This window comes from Pyrus communis, chromosome 17 (assembly GCF_963583255.1).
Source record: "Pyrus communis chromosome 17, drPyrComm1.1, whole genome shotgun sequence".
NCBI classification, from domain to species: domain Eukaryota; kingdom Viridiplantae; phylum Streptophyta; class Magnoliopsida; order Rosales; family Rosaceae; genus Pyrus; species Pyrus communis.
The window spans coordinates 13,995,933-14,019,370 of record NC_084819.1 but is presented as its reverse complement, the minus strand read 5'-3'; the positions used below and the strand labels follow the sequence as shown (position 1 = coordinate 14,019,370).

The following is a 23,438-nucleotide window of genomic DNA, read 5'->3' as shown; positions in this document are numbered from 1 at the left end:
CTTCGATGGCTCTTTCATGCAAAGCCTCTCAACGAGGACCTCTCTGCTGAGGACAATGGACTCTCCAGCCGAGTCGACCCACTCACCCCGCTGCACTATGCCCTGTCGCTTGGGACCGCAAGCCCAAGGCCCAAGCGTCGATGGTGGACTCGCGCACAAAGGAACGAAACTGTACGCAGCAGCAACAGGTTTAGAGTCGCTATTCGCGTCGTCGTCGTCATCTCATTGTTTGAGTGGCATCAGTGTATGGTGGATCATGGTAGTGACTGTGCATGTGTTTGGTTATTAGGTTTCTGCAAATTCACGGTGGAGGTTGTGAGGGTTCCATAGTGTGAGATGAAAAAACGAACGACGTCGTGGCTTATCATAGTACATTTAGTATTATAAAAGGTCATTTCACACAGTCACAGCTGTTTTACATAAAAATTTACCAAATACTATCATACTGCTTTTTTTTTTTTTTTTTTTTTTTCCCAACAGCACTTTTACAAAAAAATTTACCAAGCACTTTGACAGTTGCTTATTCTCACAGCACAACAGAAGTAATATTTTTTCAAAGCATAACAATACCAAACCAGGCCTTAGAATAATAACAGTGCAAGTTGCGTGGAAAGAGATCTAACGTTGGATCCAAATATTTATAACCGATGGTCAGAAAAGTGCCACAACGTCGTGGATCTAATCAAGTTGTGTTAGAGGGTGGGAACCCCCTTACCCAATGAGAACTGGAATGGGGCACGAAGTCAGGTAAGGGGGACCGGGATAGGGCACGAAGCCGGAAATAAAACAAATTGTACGAAATTAGTATCATTTTTATTCGAATTTCAAACAATTTAATAAACAACTTTCATAATAATCTGATTTTTGACTGGCCGGCTTCAAGCCCTTACCATCCCTACCAAGTACCAACGGATCTATTTGCATCAACAAATCAAACTCGTCCGTGCATTTTTGGGGTTTTTCCCGTTCTCTATAGACTAGTGTGCTCAATTTTGATGCTAGGTATTTATATATAAAACCAGCACGATAAAATAGTGAAGCTTTCAATATATACTAATAATGTGCTCATTTAATAGTGAAAAACAACGAACAACTATTCAATAAAAATAGGACAATATTACACTCTAGTAAATTAAAGATTGTTTATGTCTAAAATAGAAATTATTTTATTCAATCTATTCTATTACAATACAAATCTGACTTTGTTCCGTACTTTTTTTTTTATTATGTCTTTGATAAATGATTACTATGAGCCAAACTCAATAGAATTTGATCATACAATGACCCATATATATAATCCGTATCTATAATTCGATTAAATTACGAATAATCAGGAATACTACTCCCCTTCAAATTTAGAAAACCTTTTAGGTAGATTAAAAGGATCATCTTATTTAAGCCCTTATCTCTAAATCCCATGAGAAACTTTATATCACAAAGTTCATGTTTTGGCTATTTCCTACATAAATATCCAAATTGTTCACATTTGAAATATCTCAACAGTTGAGGCAAATATATGTACGCGAGCTTGAACTGATGTTAAAATGTATTATCCTTAAAAAAAACAACATAAACGCCAACGTACACATTTTACATACTTTTTGGACAAGAGTTATTAAGAAATTGATTAAATGTAACTCTATACATCTTCAAATTAATGGAAAAGGATAACAAATGTTGGGGACTGATGGTAGGTTGAAAATTGGCAACCCTGCATATTACTACTCAGTATGCTAGAAACCACTAACAGTGAATCCTCCATCAACGCTAATCACTTGTCCATTGATGAAAGAAGCAGCAGGGAGGCAAAGGAAGGACACCAGAGACGAAATTTCATTAGGCTGTGCAAGACGACGGATGGGAGTTCGACCTATCAGCCGTCTGAAATCTTCAGCATGACCATCCTGATAATTTAAAATGATCAAGTTTTAAACGTGTCAGATCAATATACCTAATGCAGTTTGGTCAAATTGTTACAAATCAAGGTTAATTAAGCCCAGAAAAATAATTGGCCGGAGGGGAGTGCTACATACATTTTCGACTTTAGCCCCAGTGTTGACAGCCCATGGTGCCACAGCGTTTGTACGAATGTTGTCTTTTGCCCATTCACATGCCAAATTTTTTGCAATCTGTATCACTGCTCCTGTAAATATGGAAAAAACAGAAAAAAAAAATTTAGGGCTTTGTAGGTGAGAACTATTTGCAATCTTATTTTAACTAAAACAAAAATAAGTAATATATTACCTTTGGTTGCTGCATAGGCAGATAGTCTGGGTAGAGCTTTCAGACCAGCAATAGAGGAGACAAATACAATACTTGCATCTTCTGAGGCTTTCAAGAGAGGATATGCAAGTTGAGAAAGATGGTAGGGAGATTCAACATTGGTGCCCATCATGCCTGAAAAATCTTCCAAAGTGTAATCTGCAGTACTTCTGAGAGTACATATTGCAGCATTATTTACCTGTGCCAAATAAAATATCACTTAGAAAATTAGATTTTACACCAAGATTGAAAAACAAAGCAAAAATAGTTAGGTCTTACGGTCTAATAATTATTATTATGTAGAGTCACAGATAATGTTGAACAATGCAATCCAAACATCGGAAACATGATAGAAAAAATTATGACTCAATTATACTGAATGATTTCCCTCTTAATTGCACCAACACCTTTTGTGCACCACATGCCAGGCTATGCAAGTGGTTAAGTTGGAACTATATTAATGTGATCAATAGTACACCGCTGACCCGACTCGGAAATTTGGACACATAACACAGAAAGAAAGAGAAAAGTAAGGGCAATAAGTAAACTTACAAGGATGTTAAGCTTGCCATTGAAAATACAGGAGACGGTTTTGATGAGGTTTTCTCTTTGAGCTTTAGAAGTGAGATCACAAACTGAGCCTGTCACTTTGAATCCCTTATCTTCCCATTCTTGAAGCCTCTCAACAATCTGTGCTTCGTTACGAGCACAAGTATGCACGGTTGCACCAAGTCCTGCTAGCTCTTCTACTATGGCATATCTAATGCACAAGTTATTTATGAGAACAACGTCAGCAAGAGATATAGATATGAATCTACTAAATAGTAACGAAACAAATTGAGAGCGAGACTGAGATCAGAGAGCTAGCTAACCCGATGCCCTTAGTTCCACCAGTGACGAGGGCGGTCATACCCTTTAGAGACCATCTTTGGCTGTTGAAACCGGCCATTGGTATGTTTTGCTTGAACTGTTGATTGCTTAACAGGCAATAAGAAAGCTGAGTTTAGTGCAGAAGGTTGAACTCAAGAAGAATGAACTAAAATGTGGATGTGCTGATAATCTATGAAAGCTTTGCATATATATATATATAGACACACACACACACACACATATAATATATATTAACTCTTGCCGAACACGCAAATTGAAACCAAAGTTTTTAATATATTAATTCTTCCCGTACACCCAAATTGAAACCAAAGTTTTAATATTTTATGAGAGCTGTTATTCCCATCTTAATATTTTATCTTCCCATCCACCTTAATGAATTTTTTAATTACAAATTTATTCTTTTGTAAAATGACTAGTTAGGACCTTAGTTATCCAGTTTTGTGTTTTTGGTTTTTTTTTTTTTTTTTTTTTTTTTTTTTTTTTTTTTTTTTTTGTTTTTTTTGTAAAAAAAGGAAAATTCTGGGCATGATAGCTCTTATCTTCTATTTAGACGATTTGTCTCCCTTAAATCCTATTCATCCTTCTCATCTCTTTTCATTCAGAGAAAGCAAAATCATTCAGAGAGAGAAAGCAAAAATAATGAACATAGAAGATGATGTTTATATGGAAGAAGTAGAGGATTATGTTTCCATCAAAGAGGTAGAAGAATAATTTTATGTGTGAGTCGTTTTAATTTGTCGCCATCGTACAATTGAATTTGCATAGCTTTATGGTTTTTTTCTTTGAATTTGCATCTGTGGCTATGATTTTATATTTAAATTTTGCGTACATTATTATGATTAGCCTTAGGTTAGGGTACAATTTGTTTCACGTTTTCATATGCATATTCCTAGAGATGGTTTACATGAGTAAGCTCCATTTTCAATCTCAACCAAACTTGTTTTTACTGGATTGCTTACAACTTACAAGGGCTTCTAAAAAATTACAACTACTAGAACATGTGTGAGCCACATTTGCGGAGGCCAGGGGTTCGGGTTCGAGAGAGAGCACCAAAAATGTGTTCTACAAGCAACTGGAAGACTCCGATTTTTCCCTTTCCATGGTGAACAACAGGTGTACATCAGGCTGAAGATTGGAAGACTCCATTTTTTTTATTTTTCTGCTGCCTTTTAGAAGAGAGTAATATTATTTGTTTATATTCTCTTTTTAAGAGATAAGTTATAATTATATATATTAAGGGTTATTTGAGGAATAATAGTGGGTGGGGAAATAACATTTTAATTTTTTAACTTTTTATAGCAAGTGCAAATATAATGTGGGTGGAAAAATAAGTTAACGGGATGAGTCTAGCAACTCTCTATTTTAATTCTTGCTGAACAGCCAAATTGAAACCAAAAAGTTTTAATTAATTAAAAAGAAGAAAGACTGATTAAAAAATATAAAAAAAAGGATCAAACACGGTACCTATTACGTACTAGTCACTAGTCATCCTTTGGCCGAGTCCAACTTATTATTGGGGTTTTGTCAATTCATCAATACGTTGATAGGAGTTCAGCAATGCGTATTATTGACTTTTGTTTGGTAATATTTTCTTGTGACTTATCTTTGTAAGATGATAAGGTCAATTAATTAATAGCTAGGGTTTCATTTCTAATTTTGTTTCATGCCTATTTTATCCTCTCTAATATTTTTTTTATTTTTTTTATTTTGTCAAACATTAGTTTTCTAATTTAATGTTATTTATGTAGAACAAAATGATTTTTAGCTTAAAATTATTATATTTGAGTCTTTTATATGGATAATATGAATGAGTTTGAAAACGAATTTGTAGATAATGTGGATGGTTTGATACCAAATTTATGGATAATTTTGATACATAGGTTTTGATACCTACCGCATAGGTAATATGGAGATAAAATTTTCTTACAATAAATAATGTAAAAAGGGGAAGCAAATGCATACAATAAATAATGAGTAATTGTGCGCATATTAGTCGTTGAGGGGTATATATAGAGAGATTTTTCAGTGTAATCGTCACACGATGTAGTACACTACGTGTCCTCATATAAATGGTGAGATGTGTGTGTTAAAAGGTTAATAACTTAAAAATTAAAATTTTTCACCACTTGTATAAAAACACGTGGTGTACCATCTGTATTCCCATCACAACTAAAAATTTATCGTATGTATAATAGATATGAAAAATTCACTCAATTCTTTAACCCCTATCCTGACTCTAATACCTTAAAAAAAGAAGATGTTTGCTTACGTAGAATGTTGGTCAAAGGGTTTACTTTGAAAATGTATAATTCTTAGATTTTCTGTTCACAAATTAAATTGACTTTGTGCGGCTGACATAATTGCGAATGTGAAACGCTAAGGCTAAGGCTAAGATCCAAAATATTTGGCATCTTGGACTTCCGATATATTTGAACATGCATTTAGCATTAGCGTGAATTCATCATAATGCTAAGTTCTATAGCTCACCACGCTGATCATCAGCTGGTCTGCTTAAGAGAGAGAGTAACTACAAATCAATCTCAACTAGTAATAAAACTGGTGATTAAAAATGTGGTAGAAATAGCTTCTTTAGTTTAGGCACGGAAATTCTGTTTACTTGGTATTGGTATTGAGAGTATGAATTCGACATCAGAGAAAGAAGAGATTTTGCATATGTTTGTAAATAAGCTGACTATTTCCCATATAGCCAATTAGTTTTAGAGTATAACTTCAACTTTCTTCATATTGTAAGAGAATGTTATTCCACGGGTGAACCCCAATTGCTACACTAACCCAATTTATGTTGTCAACATGTTAGCTTTGAAAATTCGCTCCATGTAGGGAAGCGTATACTAATTTGACCAAGAGGAAGAAACTTATAAAATAACAGATGCCTGTATGAAAGAATGGACAGCCCATAAATCACATATTTGCTAAGAATTCTGCTAGTTTTGCGGTCAAAGAATGAACCAACTTGGCCAACTTGAACCAGAAGTTAGGTTGGAAAGCATGAGCTGTAGTTGGCCCCAATTGTAAGATTTTTTTTTTTTTTTCGTTTTCTAGTATGAGTAAAAAATTGAATAATAATGATAATTGAACGTTGACTTATGAAAAAAAGTTTTAATTCATTCATTTTTTCCTACAATAAATGATATATATTTCATATTACATGATAAGTCACATATAACGTGATAAAAGAGATAGATATAATTATATACATTCTTTTATAGATTAAAAAAATCATGCTTATTAGTTATCATCAAGGAAAAAAGCATGACGTTGGTGACGATGACGCTAAGTACTCAGGTACGTCCATGGTATAGGTTAATATTGAGATTAATTAACTCTAAGCAAATTGTGCTTTGCGCTCTAGTAATCGAGCTGTTGGGCCAAGTCTAGGGTATGCAATATCTCATGGGCTTCCCAACCTCCTTCGTCCCTGGTCATGCTCTAGTCACACGATGGTCATCTTATTATAGTACGGATCGGCTCTTGTCTGGCCATTTGTGCATTTGGTTTGGTTTTTTGCCTTTTGACGTTTTCAATAAAATACATCCTTCGATAAAGGAAAAGTCTTATAAACCGCAATTGTTGACAAAGGAATTATATCAATCATAAATATGAGGCCACTCATTTTATGCTTATCCTTAGGATTTACGAAGTAAACGCTTAAATTATAGAGACTTTTTAACAACCATGAACATTTCATTGCCTTTTCCATCATAAAGATGGGGCCACTCATATTATGCTTATGCTTACGATTTTCAAAGTAAACGCTTAAATTATAGAGACTTTTTAACAACCATGAACCTGTCCGCAAATTGGAGGGACTGATATTGCCCGTAAGAAATAATTGAAGAAATATGGTTGGAATTCTTAGATGATATGCGATCGGATAGGTAGGATGCCAGATTTTGCTGCCTGTGTATTGATGAGTTCAGTTCGCTAGAAGCCGCTAACTGTAAATCCTCCATCAACACTGATAACTTGTCCATTGATGTAAGAAGCAGCAGGAAGGCAGAGGAAAGTGATCAGAGATGATATTTCATTAGGCTGTGCAAGGCGACGGATGGGAGTTCGACCTATTAGGCGTCTGAAATCATCGGAATGACCATCCTGACATATCAAAAATCAAGTTTAATTGTTAGATGAGATATGCCTAAAAATTTGGTAAAACACAAGGACTGAACAATATATATAGGTAGAAGGGGATGGATATTTACAGAATCAACTTTAACTCCGGTGTTGACAGCCCATGGCGCCACAGCATTAGTACGAATGTTGTCTTTTGCCCATTCGCATGCCAAGTTCTTCGAAATTTGGATGACTGCGCCTATAAGATAGCAGTGGTAGTGATGTTTAGAGGTTGCAATCAATAACACAATAACACTAGTGATTTGGCACATTATTCATGTGAGGCAGTTAATGCTGGAGAAGCTGAGAAAAAATATAGGAAGACAGTTTTGGAAGATTAATTAATTACTCACTTTTTGTTGCTGCATAGGCAGAGAGTTTCGGTAGAGCTACCACACCGGCAATGGAGGCAACAAAGACAATACTTGCATTTCCTGAGGCCTTCAAGAGAGGATGTGCAAGTTGAGAAAGATGGTAGGGAGATTCAACATTGGTTTTCATCATACTTGAGAAATCTTCCAAAGTATAATCTGTGGTTCCTCTAAGTGTGCAAGTTGCAGCATTATTTACCTACATATTGCACCATACGTAGCACACTCAAAATCCATTTAATGGTAATTAGTTAATTAAAGACCCTTACAATTCTTATTTTCTAAATAAAAACTCACATCATTCTAAACATCCAAATAAAATCCAAATTTAAACAAGACTGCCAAGTAGAAAAGTAATTGACCTATTATTACAAAATATATACAACTTGTGCCACACTGTTCAAATCAAAACAATAAATGTTTAAAGCAATCTAACATTTTAAAATTTTAATAGTATACGTAGGTGCACTATATGAATGAAATTGCATTCTTTTGTTATGTAAGCATATTATTTTGCATGAATTTTACATATATCAGGCATTTAAAAAAAAATATATATATGTGTGTGTGTGTGTGTGTGTGTGAAATAATTTACCTACATTAATATGTAAAATATAATTTTATTGACTTAATTTAGCATGTATAATAACATATATTAGACATGTTTTATGTTATTATATATTAGGCAATAAATTTATAACATTATTATTATTATTATTATTATTATTATTATTATTATTATTATTATTATTTGTAAAATCATTAATTCTCCCTTACAATTTGCAGGGCATTAATTATGTACATCATAATAGGGGTATTTTAGGCATCCAAAAATTTTAAATGTGTGAAGTCAAACATAATTAATGAATTTGCTGATGTAGAATCTAGTCTATGGATTTTATTCTAGTAAAAAACTTATGTTGGGTTTGATGTAGAGAAAATTAAGTTTTAGGGGCTAAAGTCATATTTTTAGATTAATTAATAAGATGTGAATTAATTAAGGTTGTATTAGTCATAAATGAACTTACAAGGATGTTAAGTTTGCCTTCAAAAATAGAGGAGACAGTTTTGATGAGGTTCTCCCTTTGTGCTTTAGAGGTTAAGTCACAAACCGAGCCAGTCACTTTGAATCCCTTACTTTCCCATTCTTGAAGCCTCTCAAGAATCTGTGACTGGTTGCGAGCGCAGGTGTGAACGGTTGCTCCAAGTCCTGCTAGCTCCTCCACAATGGCATATCTAATACAATTGCACACCCAACAACAATGTTAGTTAACTAGCAACCAGTTAAGAAAGAGACAAATATATATGAGAACTGACAAACTTTTATACCAAGCATATAGCTCAACGTCATCATGACCAATATTGTCCCTAACTTAACCAACTATTATTAAATGTGAGGTCTTATCACAAATGATTTATACGATATTAACAGTGAACCTCCCACACATAATTATATCTACGATCTGAGAGGCTCTATTCTCTAATAAGAACTGGAGACTGAAGAGAAATTATCGTGAAGACTGAAGAGAAGAGATAGGTAATTTGATTACCCGATGCCTTTTGTTCCACCGGTGACGAGGGCAGTCATGCCTTTGAGAGACCATCTTTGGCTGTCGAAACCTGCCATGTATTTTGCTTCTCAAACTGAATGTTTATAACCCTCAAATGTTCTTCAGCTAACAGGCAAGAAGAAAGCTCTGTATATTACTGAAGACTGAAGAAGAATGAACTAAAATGTGTTGTGCTCATATTCTATGCAATCAGTGTGTATATATAGTAGTCCTGCTTGATCAAAACAAATTATATTGAAATATCACAAGAAACTGTCAAACAGCGTAACAGTGGCCCACCAATTCGGCTGAGTCAAGATTCTTGTTAATTAGGGATTGTGTCAATTCCTTGAACTGATTGGGTGTATGCAGGAGTAAAGCTATATAGTGGCCGGTGGGGAAGGGGTCCCTCCCCATTAACAGAACAACCGATTAATACATCATTTACCACTAACACTCCAAAATTTTTATCTACTAGTCTCGAAACCCAACGCCTTTTCTCTTCACTTTGCCCACCACAAAAGATTTTCATCCCTGTTCACGCAACAATCAAATGCCATACGAAGATTCTCATCCCCACTGCACATACTGCAGCATATACAAATATTTTCATCCCCGTTCAACAAGTAATCAATGAATTTTATCTACTAGTCTCGAAACCCAACTCCTTTTCTCATCACTTTGCCCACCACAAAAGATTTTCATCCATGTTCACGCAACAATCAAATGCCATATGCTTTACATTTTTTTAGGGAATTCACTCGACAATCAACTTGAAAGCAGGGGATTTCTTTAACCCCTCAAGTATATAATCAATTCATGTAAACATATTAACAACAATACATTCATCAATTATAAAATAAATTCGAAATTTAAAATAATAATTGGCTTTCAAATTTGACAGAAATCCTAGAACACACTAAGCGAGACTTATGGAATCAGAAAAGAGAGAAGATGAAGATGGTTGCAGTGGCTTACAAGAACTCCGATTTTGCTCCGGAATCTCCGATACAACTCTAGAATTTTCGATTGAATCTCTGATTAGGGCGAGCATGTTGTGTTTGGCTCATACATTGGTGAGTAATTATGAGTCATGTGTTGACAACATTTGAAGACCATGTGAATGGTACAAGGAAATGGCAACAACCGTGACTTTGTGTTTGCTTGCATGCAATTGTGCATGCTTTCTCTTCTATGCATTAAATGGCAAATGGAGAAAAAGTTGTACTCTATAGGCTATGTATAGACTTTGGTGCATACTAGGTAGGCTAGGTGATGATTATGTCATGTGAACTTAAGGCTTTTTGGTCTTGGTTGTTGGCTGCTAGTGTATGTCCATAACTAGATGCAATATTTGTGCATTTCGTATGCTTGGAAAGTGCGAAGGTAAGCATCATAGAAGCATTCAAGAGGGAGAACATCGGCTCTCCCATAGGTAAGGTTGAACATGGGTTGAGAGAAAATCAAGAGAGCTAGAGTGAAAAGTATTCTAGTTAAAGAATTCTTGGGGTAGAGTGAGGTTTTTGGGAAAATTATGTGAGTGGGTGTACAAGGGATTTGGGATTGGATTATGTCGATTTAACTCATGTGTAACTTATACTGTTATTCTCATAGTGAAGAGCAATATCTCTTCGGGGACGTAGGCAGGTTTTTGTAGAACCGTATAAATTTCTCGGTGTCTTTATTTCTTGTATTTTATTTTGTTCAACTGTGAGTCTGTATCTTGGTGAGGTAATCTGAATCTTGTTTCCACACTAACGAACGAGCCAAGGCACAACAAAGCAGAGCATCATAATTTATTTTTTACAATCAAAAGAGAAAAGGAAACGGTTGAGGGAGAGAATTAAGGCTGCGTTGGGAAAATGAAAAAAGGAGCGTGCACTGGTTTATTTAACAGTAAGCGCCCAATTTGTTCGCGCTCAAACTCTATCCGTCGTTGGGGGCGTCTCAAGCTATTTGTTTAAGATGACATATATAACTATTTGCGACATTACTTATAGCAGTGTCGCAAATATTTTTGCACTAACAAATACCGCGCCAATTTCCTCTTATTTGTGATGGTAGTGTAATCTGACGCAAAAACGCAAAAAGGCATTTTTCTTGTAATGCTAAGCAAGCTTCATCTCCTAATATGCTGTCCTTTTAACCATTTTGATGGTGTTTATTTGGTCTTTTTTCTTTTATCTCGTATTAATACATTCCTAGGTGCAATATATTTACACTTCCTAGTTGTATTATTAGGAAGGAGAAGTTGTTTTTATAGACTTTTTCGCTTCCTGTGTATTTAGTAGTGGATTCAGAATTTTAATATCCAATATGGTCTTAATATAAAAGTTTTAAAAAAATCTAAGCGAAAATAACATTGAAAAATAGAATGATAGACTACCAATTTTTCATTTATAATTATACTACAAACAACATTACAAATTACAAACTAAATTTGTCCATAGTGAAATTTCATGTTTTACTAGTACAAAAAAAACTTTGCGCGACGCAGGTCCTTCGTCGCGCAAAGGCAAAAAACGTCGTGCAAAAATTAGCCCAACAAACCTTTGTCGCGCACCAACCGTCGCACCAAAGCAATCACAGTAGGACTTGTGCAACGAACAAATAACCTGCGTCGCACAAAACCACTTTGCTTATGAGTACAAATATATATATATATATATATATATATATATATATTCCCCTTTTGCATATGAGTACAAAATAAATAAATTAAAATCTACTTAGTAAATATATATACTATTGAACTTGATGGGAAACGCATTGTACGAAATTAGTTTCAACGATCCAATCGTCAAATTTGTTTGTATATATTTCGAGATCGCATACGCCAAAAATCCCAAAAAACAAACATTCACAGATCAAGTAATGAGACAAAATTTTTCGACGGTTATAAACGAATAATCACGATTTAACAATTATTTAACTCCGATTTTGATGATTTTTTACAACTACACTCCTTGACCCTATATGAATACAACGAATGAATTCGATCTTCAATTTAAAATATTTACACTAGTAGATACCACAAAATCTTTATGTTATACTTAATGAAAGTATAAATAAACTCTAAGTATTAGTGAAATTATCGTTTTGATTGGATACGCATTCTACGAAGCTAGTTTCAACGATTCAACCGTCAAACTTGTTTGTATATCTGTTGAGATCACATAAGCCAAAAATCGCAAAAAACAAATATTCAGAGATCAAGTCACGGGACAAAACTTTTCGACGGTTATAAACAAAAAATCACGATTTAACGGTACTTTTAACTCCGATTTTGATGATTTTTTACAGCTACACTCTTTAACCTTATATGAATACAATGAATGGATTCGATCTTCAATTTAAAATATTTACACTAGTGGATACCACAAAATATTTATGTTATACTTAATGAAAGTATAAATAAACTCCAAGTGTTAGTGAATCTATTGTTTTGATGGGATACGCATTATACGAAACTAGTTTCAATGATCGAACCGTCAAAACTTGTTTGTATATGCTTCAAGATCGCATACGCTAAAAATCGCAAAAAAACAAATATTCAGAGATCAAATAACGGGACAAACCTTTTCGACAGTTATAAATAAAAAATCACGATTTAACGGTAGTTTTAACTCCGATTTTGATGATTTTTTTACAACTACACTCCTTGATCCTATATGAATACAATGAACTAATTCGATCGTCAATTTAAAATATTTACACAAGTGGATATCACAAAATCTTATGTTATACTACAAAGTCATTGACTTTGCGCGACGAAGGTGTGCATTCGTCACGCAAAATAACTTTGTACGACATAGGTGAACCTTCGTTGCACAAAGTAGTTTTGTGCGACGGCAGTCTTCATCACGCAAAGCTGTTTTGCGCGACGCAGGTGCACCTATGTCACGCAAAGTTCTTTTGCGTGACGAATGCAAACCTTTGTCAAAGTTAGGAAAAAAAGTAGTAAAGCATTCTTGGTTTGGCACCAAAATCTTACACGACACACAAAACGTCATGCAAAATGCCATTGCGCAAAGGTCGTTTGCGCGACGTTTTGTGTTTTGTGTCACGCAAACATACTTTGTGCGACTAAATTTGCTCCGTTGCGCAAACATGTTTTTTTACTAGTGTTACATCCCAAAATCATAGCAATAACTATAATAATTAAATAAAAAAATTTGTCACTACAGATGGTAAAGGTGACCAGGTGGTGCTTAGTAGCTAGTTTTTTTTTTTTTTTTTTTTTTTTCTTTGGACAAAGGTAATTTTCGTTATCAAGAGAGCACAAGTACAACCAAAGGGGCTCAATTACATAGCAAACCCAAAACAAAAAGTGAACCCCAAACACTAAACAAAAGCCCTACCTAAGAGAAGAGCCCAAAAATAGAAAAACAAAAACCCTAAAAGACTAGCTTCCGCCGATGCCGTCGAAGAACCTGCCGCTGACCACCATCCAGCATCCTATGCCAAAGATCGCACCAAACATAGCCCCAAAGAAGAAGGCTCAACTTTCCTCCACCAAGCACCACACATATCGAAACTGTAGCCACCAAGGAAAGAAGCCAGCGGGAAAGAATTTTCCCCCATCAACAAAGCCAAAAATGACATACAAGTGGAAGGTGGTGGTGCGTACACCATATGAGCCGAAGCTCTGCACATCTTCCGAGAAAGTCGCAAAACGCGGGTGGAAGAGATGGTTGCAGAATCGGACATGTGTGAGAATGATGGATGACTGAAAAAAAATGCAAGGGTCAGAAAATGGCTGGATTAGAGTCATGGAGGTGGAAAAACTTGAGGGAAAAGAAGAAAAAGGAAGGTTGGAAATGGGACTGTTAGATTGAGACCAAAGAAAGGTTAGATTGGAGGCCTTAGGGGATGAATTACCAAGAAAAACGGGTCGGAAAACATGGAGAAAGCCAGTTGCACAGAGAAGGGAAGAGAGACAAAAGACGAAGAATAAAAATGAAGGCCATCGACCCTGGCCACTGTTAGGGTCGGTGACAAATCGAGATGACGGAATTAGGAGCACTCACACATCGGTGAGAAAGTCTCTCACATAGAGAGAAGGTCTCTCACGTAGAGAGAAAAAGCAGAAGGAAATGAGATACAATCCAATGTACATTTGTTAGATGTGGATGCTTAGTAGCTAGTTTGGATATACTTCTGATTTAGCTGACATCCAAATCCAAAGTACAAATTTTGTTCATCCTTACATTTTACAAATTAAACGCTCAAATTATAGACTTTTTAACAACAGAAGTATTGCACTGACTATTTGCCCCAGGCTTATTATTCACACTTTGAATTATACTTTATGAGGGACAAGATAATGGTAGAGTAGCCCACTGAACTCACTAGTATTTGATTGGACTTAGTACAAAATATATGGCTGATAGAGAATTATGGTGGTTGGGAAAACACATCAACTAAATTATACCACGGGTGGCAGAGCTGTAAAAGTTTTAGATTTTAGGGATCGTAGGCGGTGTTTGCTTTGAATGAAGGCTTTGAGATTATAGTTGAAAAGCTAAGAGACTTTTGCTGAAAAGCAATTGGGTTTGTGATGAAAAACAGTTAAGTTGATTGAAGAATCACTCAAGGTTTTGTTTCATTGTAGAGATTGAATTTGACAAAGGTTCTGACCTTGGAGGCCATTGACTATATTTATAGGCGGTGAAGAAATAGCAACCTCGATCTTATCGCTGAGCTGGAGCAGGAGTAGGTTGGTCATTTAGCTATCTCCATAGAAATTGGACAGACTGATTATTATCCATAGGAAAAAAATAAAAGAACTTTTGGGATTGTTAGCTAATGTGTGATTAGGATGCTTATTTTGCAGCCTAGACATTGATGAGATGAGTTCTCTAGAAGCCGCTAACTATAAATCCTCCATCAACACTAATAACTTGTCTATTGATGTAAGAAGCAGCTGGCAGGCAAAGGAAGGTGACGAGAGATGAAATTTCATTAGGCTGTGCAAGACGGCGGATGGGAGTTCGACCTATTAGGCGTCGGAAATCATCAGCATGACCATCCTGAGAATGCAAAACCAAGTTTAATTGTTAGATTAGTTGCCCAAATTATTATTAAAGATCAAATTTGGTAAGGCACAAGGACTCAAGAATATATATAGGCAGAGGGAAAGGTATTTACAGATTCAACTTTAACACCGGTGTTGACAGCCCATGGCGCCACAACATTAGTACGAATGGCGTCTTTTGCCCATTCACATGCCAAGTTCTTTGAAATTTGGATGACTGCACCTATAAAATAGAAATGAAAATTAACGTTTAGAGGTCTTGCAGTTAAATAAACTTCTATATTTTGTAAAATTAATTAGCTGCTCACTTTTTGTTGCTGGATAGGCAGAGAGTTTCGGTAGAGCTACTACACCGGCAATGGAGGCAACAAAGACAATACTTGCATTTCCTGAGGCCTTCAAGAGAGGATGTGCAAGTTGAGAAAGATGGTAGGGAGATTCAACATTGGTTTCCATCATAAGATTCAACATTGGTTTCCATCATACTTGAGAAATCTTCCAAAGTGTAATCTGTAGTTCCTCTAAGTGTGCAAGTCGCAGCACTATTTACCTACATGTTGCACCATATGTAGACATGTCAAAACCTTCTTCATATTAATTAAGCGGCTAATTAAGGTTTAAACTATTATTTATTTAGTCGTAAATGGACTTATAAGAATGTTAAGTTTGCCATAAAAAATAGAGGACTCGTTTGAGCCCTGTCATAAAAACCCGTCTCCAACCGAGAGCTAAAGGGCCATAGGGCCAAACATAATTTATTATTTAAATTTAAAAACTACAACAACTTAAATTCAAATCCAACAACTTAAATTTAAAAACTACAATGATAACTGGCCCAAAAAACCAAAAAAATTAGAATTTAAATTTAATGAATGGTTTAGGTATTTATAAGAAAAAAAAAATTAGAATTTTTAAGAATTAAAAAAAAAAAAGGTCCAAAAAACCAAAAAAAAAAAAAAAAAGAAAAAAAAATTGAATACAACGGCTAGTTGACTAGCCGTTGTATTCAAAAAATTTTTTTAAGCAATCCTGTCGGTTATAACTGACAAGAAAGCTATATTTTTTGGCCAACCCCAGGCTGGCTAGCTAGTTGCTTGCAACCAGCCCTCCAGCCCTCTAGGCCTCTCCGATTCCGTGGGGCCCTCTTAGATTTCACAGCCCTCTGGCTTAACCCTCGGTTGGAGACGGTTTTCGAACTATTTTCGGCCCTCTGGCCCTCTGGACCCTTCGGTTGGAGATGCCTTACTTTCCCATTCTTGAAGCCTCTCAAGAATTTGCGCTTCGTTACGGGCACAGGTATGCACGGTTGCTCCAAGTCCTGCCAGCTCTTGCACCATGGCATATCTGAAAAAAAATTGCATCTGAAAAATTAGAATAATATACCCATGAAATAAACTGATCTGAATTATCAGATGCAGAAACAAATAAGAGAAGAAATAGCTAATTTTAATTACCCTATGCCTTTGGTTCCACCGGTGACGAGAGCAGTCGTGCCCTTTAGAGACCATCTTTGACTGTCGAAACGTGCCATGCATTTTTGCTTGATCTGTAACTAAAGATGTTTGCTCACTTGAAGTGGTAATTGGTTAACAGGTAATATGAAAGCTACGTATAACTGTAGGTTGAAGAAGATTCAATGAAATAGCTAAATGTGGATGTGGTGATGATATTCTGTGAAAGCTAGCTGTGGATATACATAGCGTTCTTGCTGGAAACCAAAATATTAAACTAATAAGATGAAAGGTGAAAACAATAGTAGTCGCCATCCATTGGCTGAGTCAAACTTTTTGTTATTAGGGATTGTCAAATTTAATGCAAAGTAATTGGAACACGGAAGCATCCATCGAACGTCAACTATTTGTCCTTGACTTTGATATATTCAACACGTAGGGAGGACGTTGATTACAATCTAATAAGATTGTCTTATTATTACAAAGTGCGAGCTTATTGAACCGTAATAAATGTTGTTGCCAAAAGGTCATATTTCTTAATTAGATTCTGTAATAAAGTACTATATTTTTTTTTTTTTTTTTTTGATTAACAGAAAAATTGAAATATGATAAATTGGCTTTGTGAAGCTGACCCCTCGGCATGTGAACCGGAATGTACGTAAGCAACTTAAGTACAGTGACGAAACCAGAAATTGTTTGGCAAAAATGGGTAGTGTTGACCAAGAACATCATAGAACAATTCTTAGTTGGGACGGTGATCTAGCGCTTAATGCTTAGGCGAGACTAAACGGCTCTAGGCGCTGACTTTAAAACAGTGGCCAAACCACCCAACTCAATATTTTTGTTCATGAAATTTTATATAATATCTATTTCAATTGCATATACAAATCAAAATATAAGAACAAATAATAGAATTAAAAATAATTAAACTCTTATTTTATAGTTTAACCTAATTCAACATTAGTTGCATCTTTCCAATTCAAATTTGTTTGGGGCTTAATGAAAAAGCATTAGCCCATGTCTACAACTCCACAAGGTCTGACCAGCCCAATATAACAAACCCAAAATCTCAGACGAAATATCTGGCAAAAAGCAACGCCTCAAAAGTAATCGGCGAACCGGCCACCGCATCACTAAACCACCCCTCAATTTTGCCCACGTCATTCCACTGTAGCGCCCAAAACATCCTCAAATTCCCAAAAGAGTAATGTTAAGAAAATTAAATTTGTAAATTAAATTTGGTAAATTTTGAAGTTTGTCAGAAAATTGAGCGACGCGTGGCAGTGGTCCGACTTTGTCTTTTTAAGCTTATTTTGTTATTTTGAATCCATGTTTGATATGCTTGTGGTGCGATTCAAATGTTTGAACTTAGTCTCGGAAATGTTAGTCATTCTATTGATTTAGAAAATGGAGGACGAACTACGAATGGATTGATCCCTTTCGAGGGTACATAGACAGTCTAACTAGGATGTTAGATGCAGCCATAAATAAAACAAAATGACTTTATTTTTTTGGTTAATTAGAATTATAATTAACCATTATTTTTATTTTGGCCTACCTTTGTGTTTGGCTTCTGGAAGAAAATTTAGGTCGTTACATAGTATCTTCGGGATTTTTTTGATTGTGCAAAGCTAGTATCATGATGTAAATGATACTTGCCAATGGCCGCAATGGAAGCTCGGCAAACGCATGACCAATGTTCTCTTGATCCACAACAATAACACATATCCAATTCAATGGAATATGATTGAACAGTAGTTTTTTCCTTGTTTTTGAAGTTAGAAGCCGTAAGGGTGAGAAAATCGGGGCTAACTTCGGGTAGTTTCTTCCGAATACTTCAAAAGTGGTAAAGTTGAGTTTATTCAAGTTCGATGTGTCCCTGCAAATGGAGGGACCAAGAACTTGGTTAGTCTTATGGAAAATCAAATATCCATAGACATATAGTTTGAACATTCGGGTTCTATAAACATGTATTGGTTTAATTTAACATGACAACTTTAGGTTTAATAGTGTATGTTTTAAATTGAAAACTTCAAGTTTCAAACGTGCTAAATTCGAAACTATAGGTTTGAGTTTAGTATGAACTTTTGGTTTATAAAAAAGGGTACTTGCAAGAACACAAAATATAATATACAACTAAAGTGTAGTGAATTTGGGATTTGCTTTAGGAACCCAAGTGTGAGTAGTTTCAGGACTACAAAAGGATATCAAGGTTCAAGAAAAAAAAAATATTAAATCATTAATGCCAAAAAGTGGACTTCAGGTCAATAATTTTGGATTTTTGTCAAATTAATGGACTGCTGGTCATTTAAATTAATTCAATAGATTGAGACCCTTCGAGGTCGATCATAGAAGAAAATAAGGACATTTAAGTCATAGTGGCTTTGTTCAACAATTACGAAAATATTTGGGTGTGGCTAATAGGGCTTTTGCTGGGGGACATCCCAAAATATTTGGGTGTGGCTAAGAAGCAATAAGTGCCAGAATGTGACGTTGGGTTAAAAAAGGTCGCAGCCTAACATGGAATTGCTAGCTGATGTGCCCTGCAACTATAGGCTTAGGTGGGTTTGGGGCAGGTTGTTGTAGGCAGCCCAGCACACCTATGCAAGCTGCAGGCTTACCGGCCGAAGGGAAAGATCAACCCAGTATGCAGCAGGCTTGCTAGAAGGTGGGCCAATGGCAAGAATCCCAACATCAAGGGACCGAGGCATCAACCCTGGTCCAGTTTTTCAGTAGCAAGCCCAAAAGGTTGCTGATGAAGGCCAGACGTCAAACCGCCATTGTCCTGGCTGCAAACCCGAGCTGTAGGCTCGGTGCAACATGGCTCGGCTTCGGGGGTTTGGCTCCAAGCCTAGTCTCAGCCCAAATTTTCCCATTTTATTTATTTATTTTTCGATTCCAAGGTTTTCAAAACCCAAAAAATTCATGCTTTTATTTTCTTTCGATTTCATTGACTCATAAATTCCAAGTAGCAATTATAAATTGTGTATGAATGAACATATACATATATATATATATATATATGGAAAAATATAAACTGGGGGTACATGCACATGTGAAATGTTTTCATTCATCAAGGTCGTTGAGAATATCAAGTTGGATTTTAGGAGAACCTAATTGGCTGAAAACGAAATTGAGTCCTTGAATTTGTAGAAGAACTTCCTCCACAAATCTTCAGTTCCTTAGCATCAATTTCCTTAGCACCAGGCTAGAGTGTGTTGTTCTAGACCTATTTAACTGAAGAATTATAGAGCGAGAAAGAGGGGTGTGGCAAGCAAGAAAGAGATAGAGTTTGATGTAATTGTGAGGCGGATTTGATCTCAAATTATTGAGCCCTTATTTATAGAAGTAGTGAAGGTAAATTCCTTACCCAATAAAGATTACAACTTAAACATGATACTATCTAAAGATAAGATATGGTAGAATCATACTCTTAACTTAATTAGGACTGCAAAAAAAAAAATCGATGTAATAATAATCATTCTTAAATGATAATTTTTTTTTTCGGGTCTGATGAGCATTTATTTATAGAAATTTTGCTCTATATATACAGCATCTTTCTGTTTAAAAGGAAGCAAGAGATGATGACAGGATGTTGCGGATGTGGAGGATTACCCTCATTTTAGAGTTCATTATTAATTAGCACCAAGAGAATAAAAGGGAAAAAACTTTGGTATTTTGTGGAATGTCTTCTTATGCAATCTATTGGCAATTTTTGTTGAAAAAAATACTATCTATTAAAGATGCGTGTATTTTAAGTTAGTCTATAAAAGCACCCTATTACACCTAAACTTGTCTTTATTTTGTTTTAAAATAATAAGTTCCAAAGATAATGACCTTACCGACCGTGCTTCTTAATTATTAATTAGGAATCGGTTAGAAAAATACTTCCCATTTTTATATATTTTAGGAAGCAAACATAGAGGTAAGTACACTCTTTCCTTTATATTGCTTTTGAGAAACATGCAAGAGGCGTATGTGAAATGCTTTTGAAGAATTTCCCAGCAATGCGGATAGTAAAAATGAATTCTTCCAAGATTAAAATAAATGTCTTGAAATAATACGATATTCTATTCATTAGAGATGGAAAGAATAAATATATACAAGAAAATAGGGTGCCCAAGAACAATAATATTACCTAAAACTGAATATGTGTGGTTGAGTACTCTAAATTATCTTTTGCATCGTTAAAGACGTCCAATAATGTATGAATAACTATCAATTGTTAATAATAATAGATCCTAAAATGAATCTCTTACATGTATCAATAAGAACATGTGTGCGTAAGCAAAACTCTGTCCTCTATTATTTTGCAGTCGCTCAGTGTCATGTCTCACCCAACACCTTCAAATAATTTCTTGACCTTCACCACCATCACCTTCATTTGTCTTTGAAAAAATGACACCTTCAGCTCTTCTCTCTTTGCTACATCGTTTTATATGGAGAACCAGGAGGGCTCACTTAAGGTATGTATTATTAATTAATCATACATAAACAAGTTGAGACTGAGGACATTAATTCCGTAGAATCTCTCGGGATAGGACAATCTCACTAACGTATTCCAACATAAAAGAAGAGTCATGGCCCTTCTAAATTTATTTATTGTTATGATGAGAAAAGTAAATCTCCTTTCTGTTTCCGTTAACATTTTGAAATTAATGGATTAATTCTTGTTTTGAAAATGAAGGCCCCATCTTAATTAGCAAGATATATTCAAGGATATTTTTTAGCAGGCACTTGTATGTGACTTGTTCCATTTTAAAATCAGTCTCAATAGCACCACCCCTTGTAGATGAATATTATAGTAAGTACCTGTATATATGTAAGAATCAATTCTACTAACCATATTAACCTGATTACTATACATGCATGTCAAGCTAGCTGCAGTACATTGCCTCGCTGGTTTGAACTCTACTTGTTACTTTAATATAATTAATGACTAACCCGAATCTCAATACAATTGATTAATTCTTATCATGTGTTATTGATGATTTAATTAAAGACGTGTATTTCACCTTGTTTTATAATACTAAGTTATATATTTGGTTTAGTTCAGAGCATACTCCTGAGATGATGCTGAAGCTTTCGCAGTTTTATTTCCTTCAAAACGGCAGCAATTTCATAGATAAGGCGCAACGATACATGAGAACAAAACATGTAAGATTTTGCAGTTAGAGAAGGTAAATTAGCTTGCAGTGGTGCTGATTTCGGTAAGCTTGAGGTGGAAATGTACTGATTCCAAAATTCTTATCGACATCCTCTCAACCATTTGAAAGCAGTTCACTGTTAAAGAAATCAACCCCATCTCATTAAAGGACCTACACAAATCTAGAATAAAGAATTCTAGAACATTCACTAAGGTTGGTTCGCTAGATTATCCAAGTTAAATTAGTACTTTGTAGAAATGACTAGAATGTTGTTTCTTAAGTTGGTGGAAGAGTCTAGAAGAATGGTGAGGTTTCCACCAACATGCAAGATTAGTGTAGATAATTCTAGCTTAGGAAGTTAGTGGAATTATCTAGATATCTCTAGCATGGTGTGTTCATGCTTCTCCAAGGTTCCATCCATGCCTATAAAAGGAGAAGGCATCCACACCATTTGTATAAAAAAATCAACAAACCAAGCAAGCAAGCTTGTAAGCAAGCAAGCTTGTAAGCAAGCAAGCAAGTGAGAGTGAGAAGAAAGAGTAGTCTTGTAAGAGTGTGAGTGGTCTAGAGTTTGTCTCTAGAAAGTGAGTGAGTGTCATAGCTTCCCAAGAGTGTCCTTGATAGTTTGTGTTGTAATATTTTGTGTGTGTAATACAAGTAATTTGTTTACTTGTATTGTCTCTCCAACACTTGTGCTAGAGTTGTGTACTCTAAGTTTTTCACCCCAACATTCACTTTCATGTACCGCAGCCGCAGTTATGCAATCGAGCTACACATTTGGCTGTATCTTTTGTCAGTACAGATCGTATGTGTGATTTGCAATGAGCTTCGATATGCCAATTTGGTTATTTAACACCTTGGTATCTGATATAAACATTTCTATTCATATTTACACGCAGGGCCAAATACCCAAGTCAGTCAAATGAACCTCTGGTCAAACCTTTAAGCCAAAACTTCAAAACTTGACCCACGAAATACCATAGCATCAGTCATTTCCGGTAATCTAAAATCGTTATTATATATATAATGACTCTAAGTCTTGCAAGTTAATCTAAACACTTTCAGTTCGATATAGAAACAATAAGAAACATCTTCAAGTCGACAAATTAAGGTTAAGTAAAGCTTAAATTTGCCCTTGGTGAAATGGCGAATATTTTTTTGTTGCCGTTGGAAAAAGTAGAAGCCCTGCTCCAACTAAGATAGGAACTGGAGGGAAAAAAATTTAAGCTCAGCATAGTCTACTACTAACATCGTCAATATTGTCCTTAACTACTTATTATTAGCTAGTTATATAGTTTTATCACATAAAAAACTACATATTATTCTATTATATTTCTGAAAATTTGTTACCCTTCAACACATATATCCAGTAGAATAATCTTGCAACCACATCCTTCTGTATGTACTCCATGATTAGTTTTCATTAAAAAAGTAAACTCTGTTCAAATTGTGATCTTACTCTTTTGATAATGTACATATAATAACTACATTGAAAAAAGGCATGAAACTTAATTACAGTGGAACAGAGAAGAAGAAGAAGAGATGATGAAGGTTTAGAAGGAAATGAAATCTTGTATTGGTATCTTTTAAGTTGA

At 35.2% G+C, this 23,438-nt stretch overlaps 2 protein-coding genes and 1 pseudogene across 2 annotated transcripts; all 3 read right to left on the bottom strand.

The window, feature by feature from the left end:
- Nucleotides 1–1,530: 1,530 nt before the first annotated feature.
- LOC137723485 (tropinone reductase homolog) lies at nt 1,531–3,299 on the bottom strand. The gene is made up of 5 exons (XM_068462680.1): nt 3,135–3,299; nt 2,815–3,022; nt 2,245–2,461; nt 2,034–2,143; nt 1,531–1,904 (listed from the first exon to the last, which is right to left on the bottom strand). Exons 1-5 carry the CDS (start codon nt 3,209–3,211, stop codon nt 1,734–1,736), a joined length of 783 nt encoding a protein of 260 aa, XP_068318781.1. The 5' UTR covers nt 3,212–3,299; the 3' UTR covers nt 1,531–1,733.
- A 3,538-nt stretch (nt 3,300–6,837) lies between these two features.
- On the bottom strand, nt 6,838–9,414 carry LOC137722682 (tropinone reductase homolog). Its single transcript, XM_068461743.1, has 5 exons — nt 9,209–9,414; nt 8,687–8,894; nt 7,641–7,857; nt 7,377–7,486; nt 6,838–7,269 (listed from the first exon to the last, which is right to left on the bottom strand). Exons 1-5 carry the CDS (start codon nt 9,283–9,285, stop codon nt 7,099–7,101), a joined length of 783 nt encoding a protein of 260 aa, XP_068317844.1. The 5' UTR covers nt 9,286–9,414; the 3' UTR covers nt 6,838–7,098.
- A 5,475-nt stretch (nt 9,415–14,889) lies between these two features.
- On the bottom strand, nt 14,890–16,854 carry LOC137723589 (tropinone reductase homolog At2g29290-like; annotated as a pseudogene).
- Between the last annotated feature and the right edge of the window lie 6,584 nt (nt 16,855–23,438).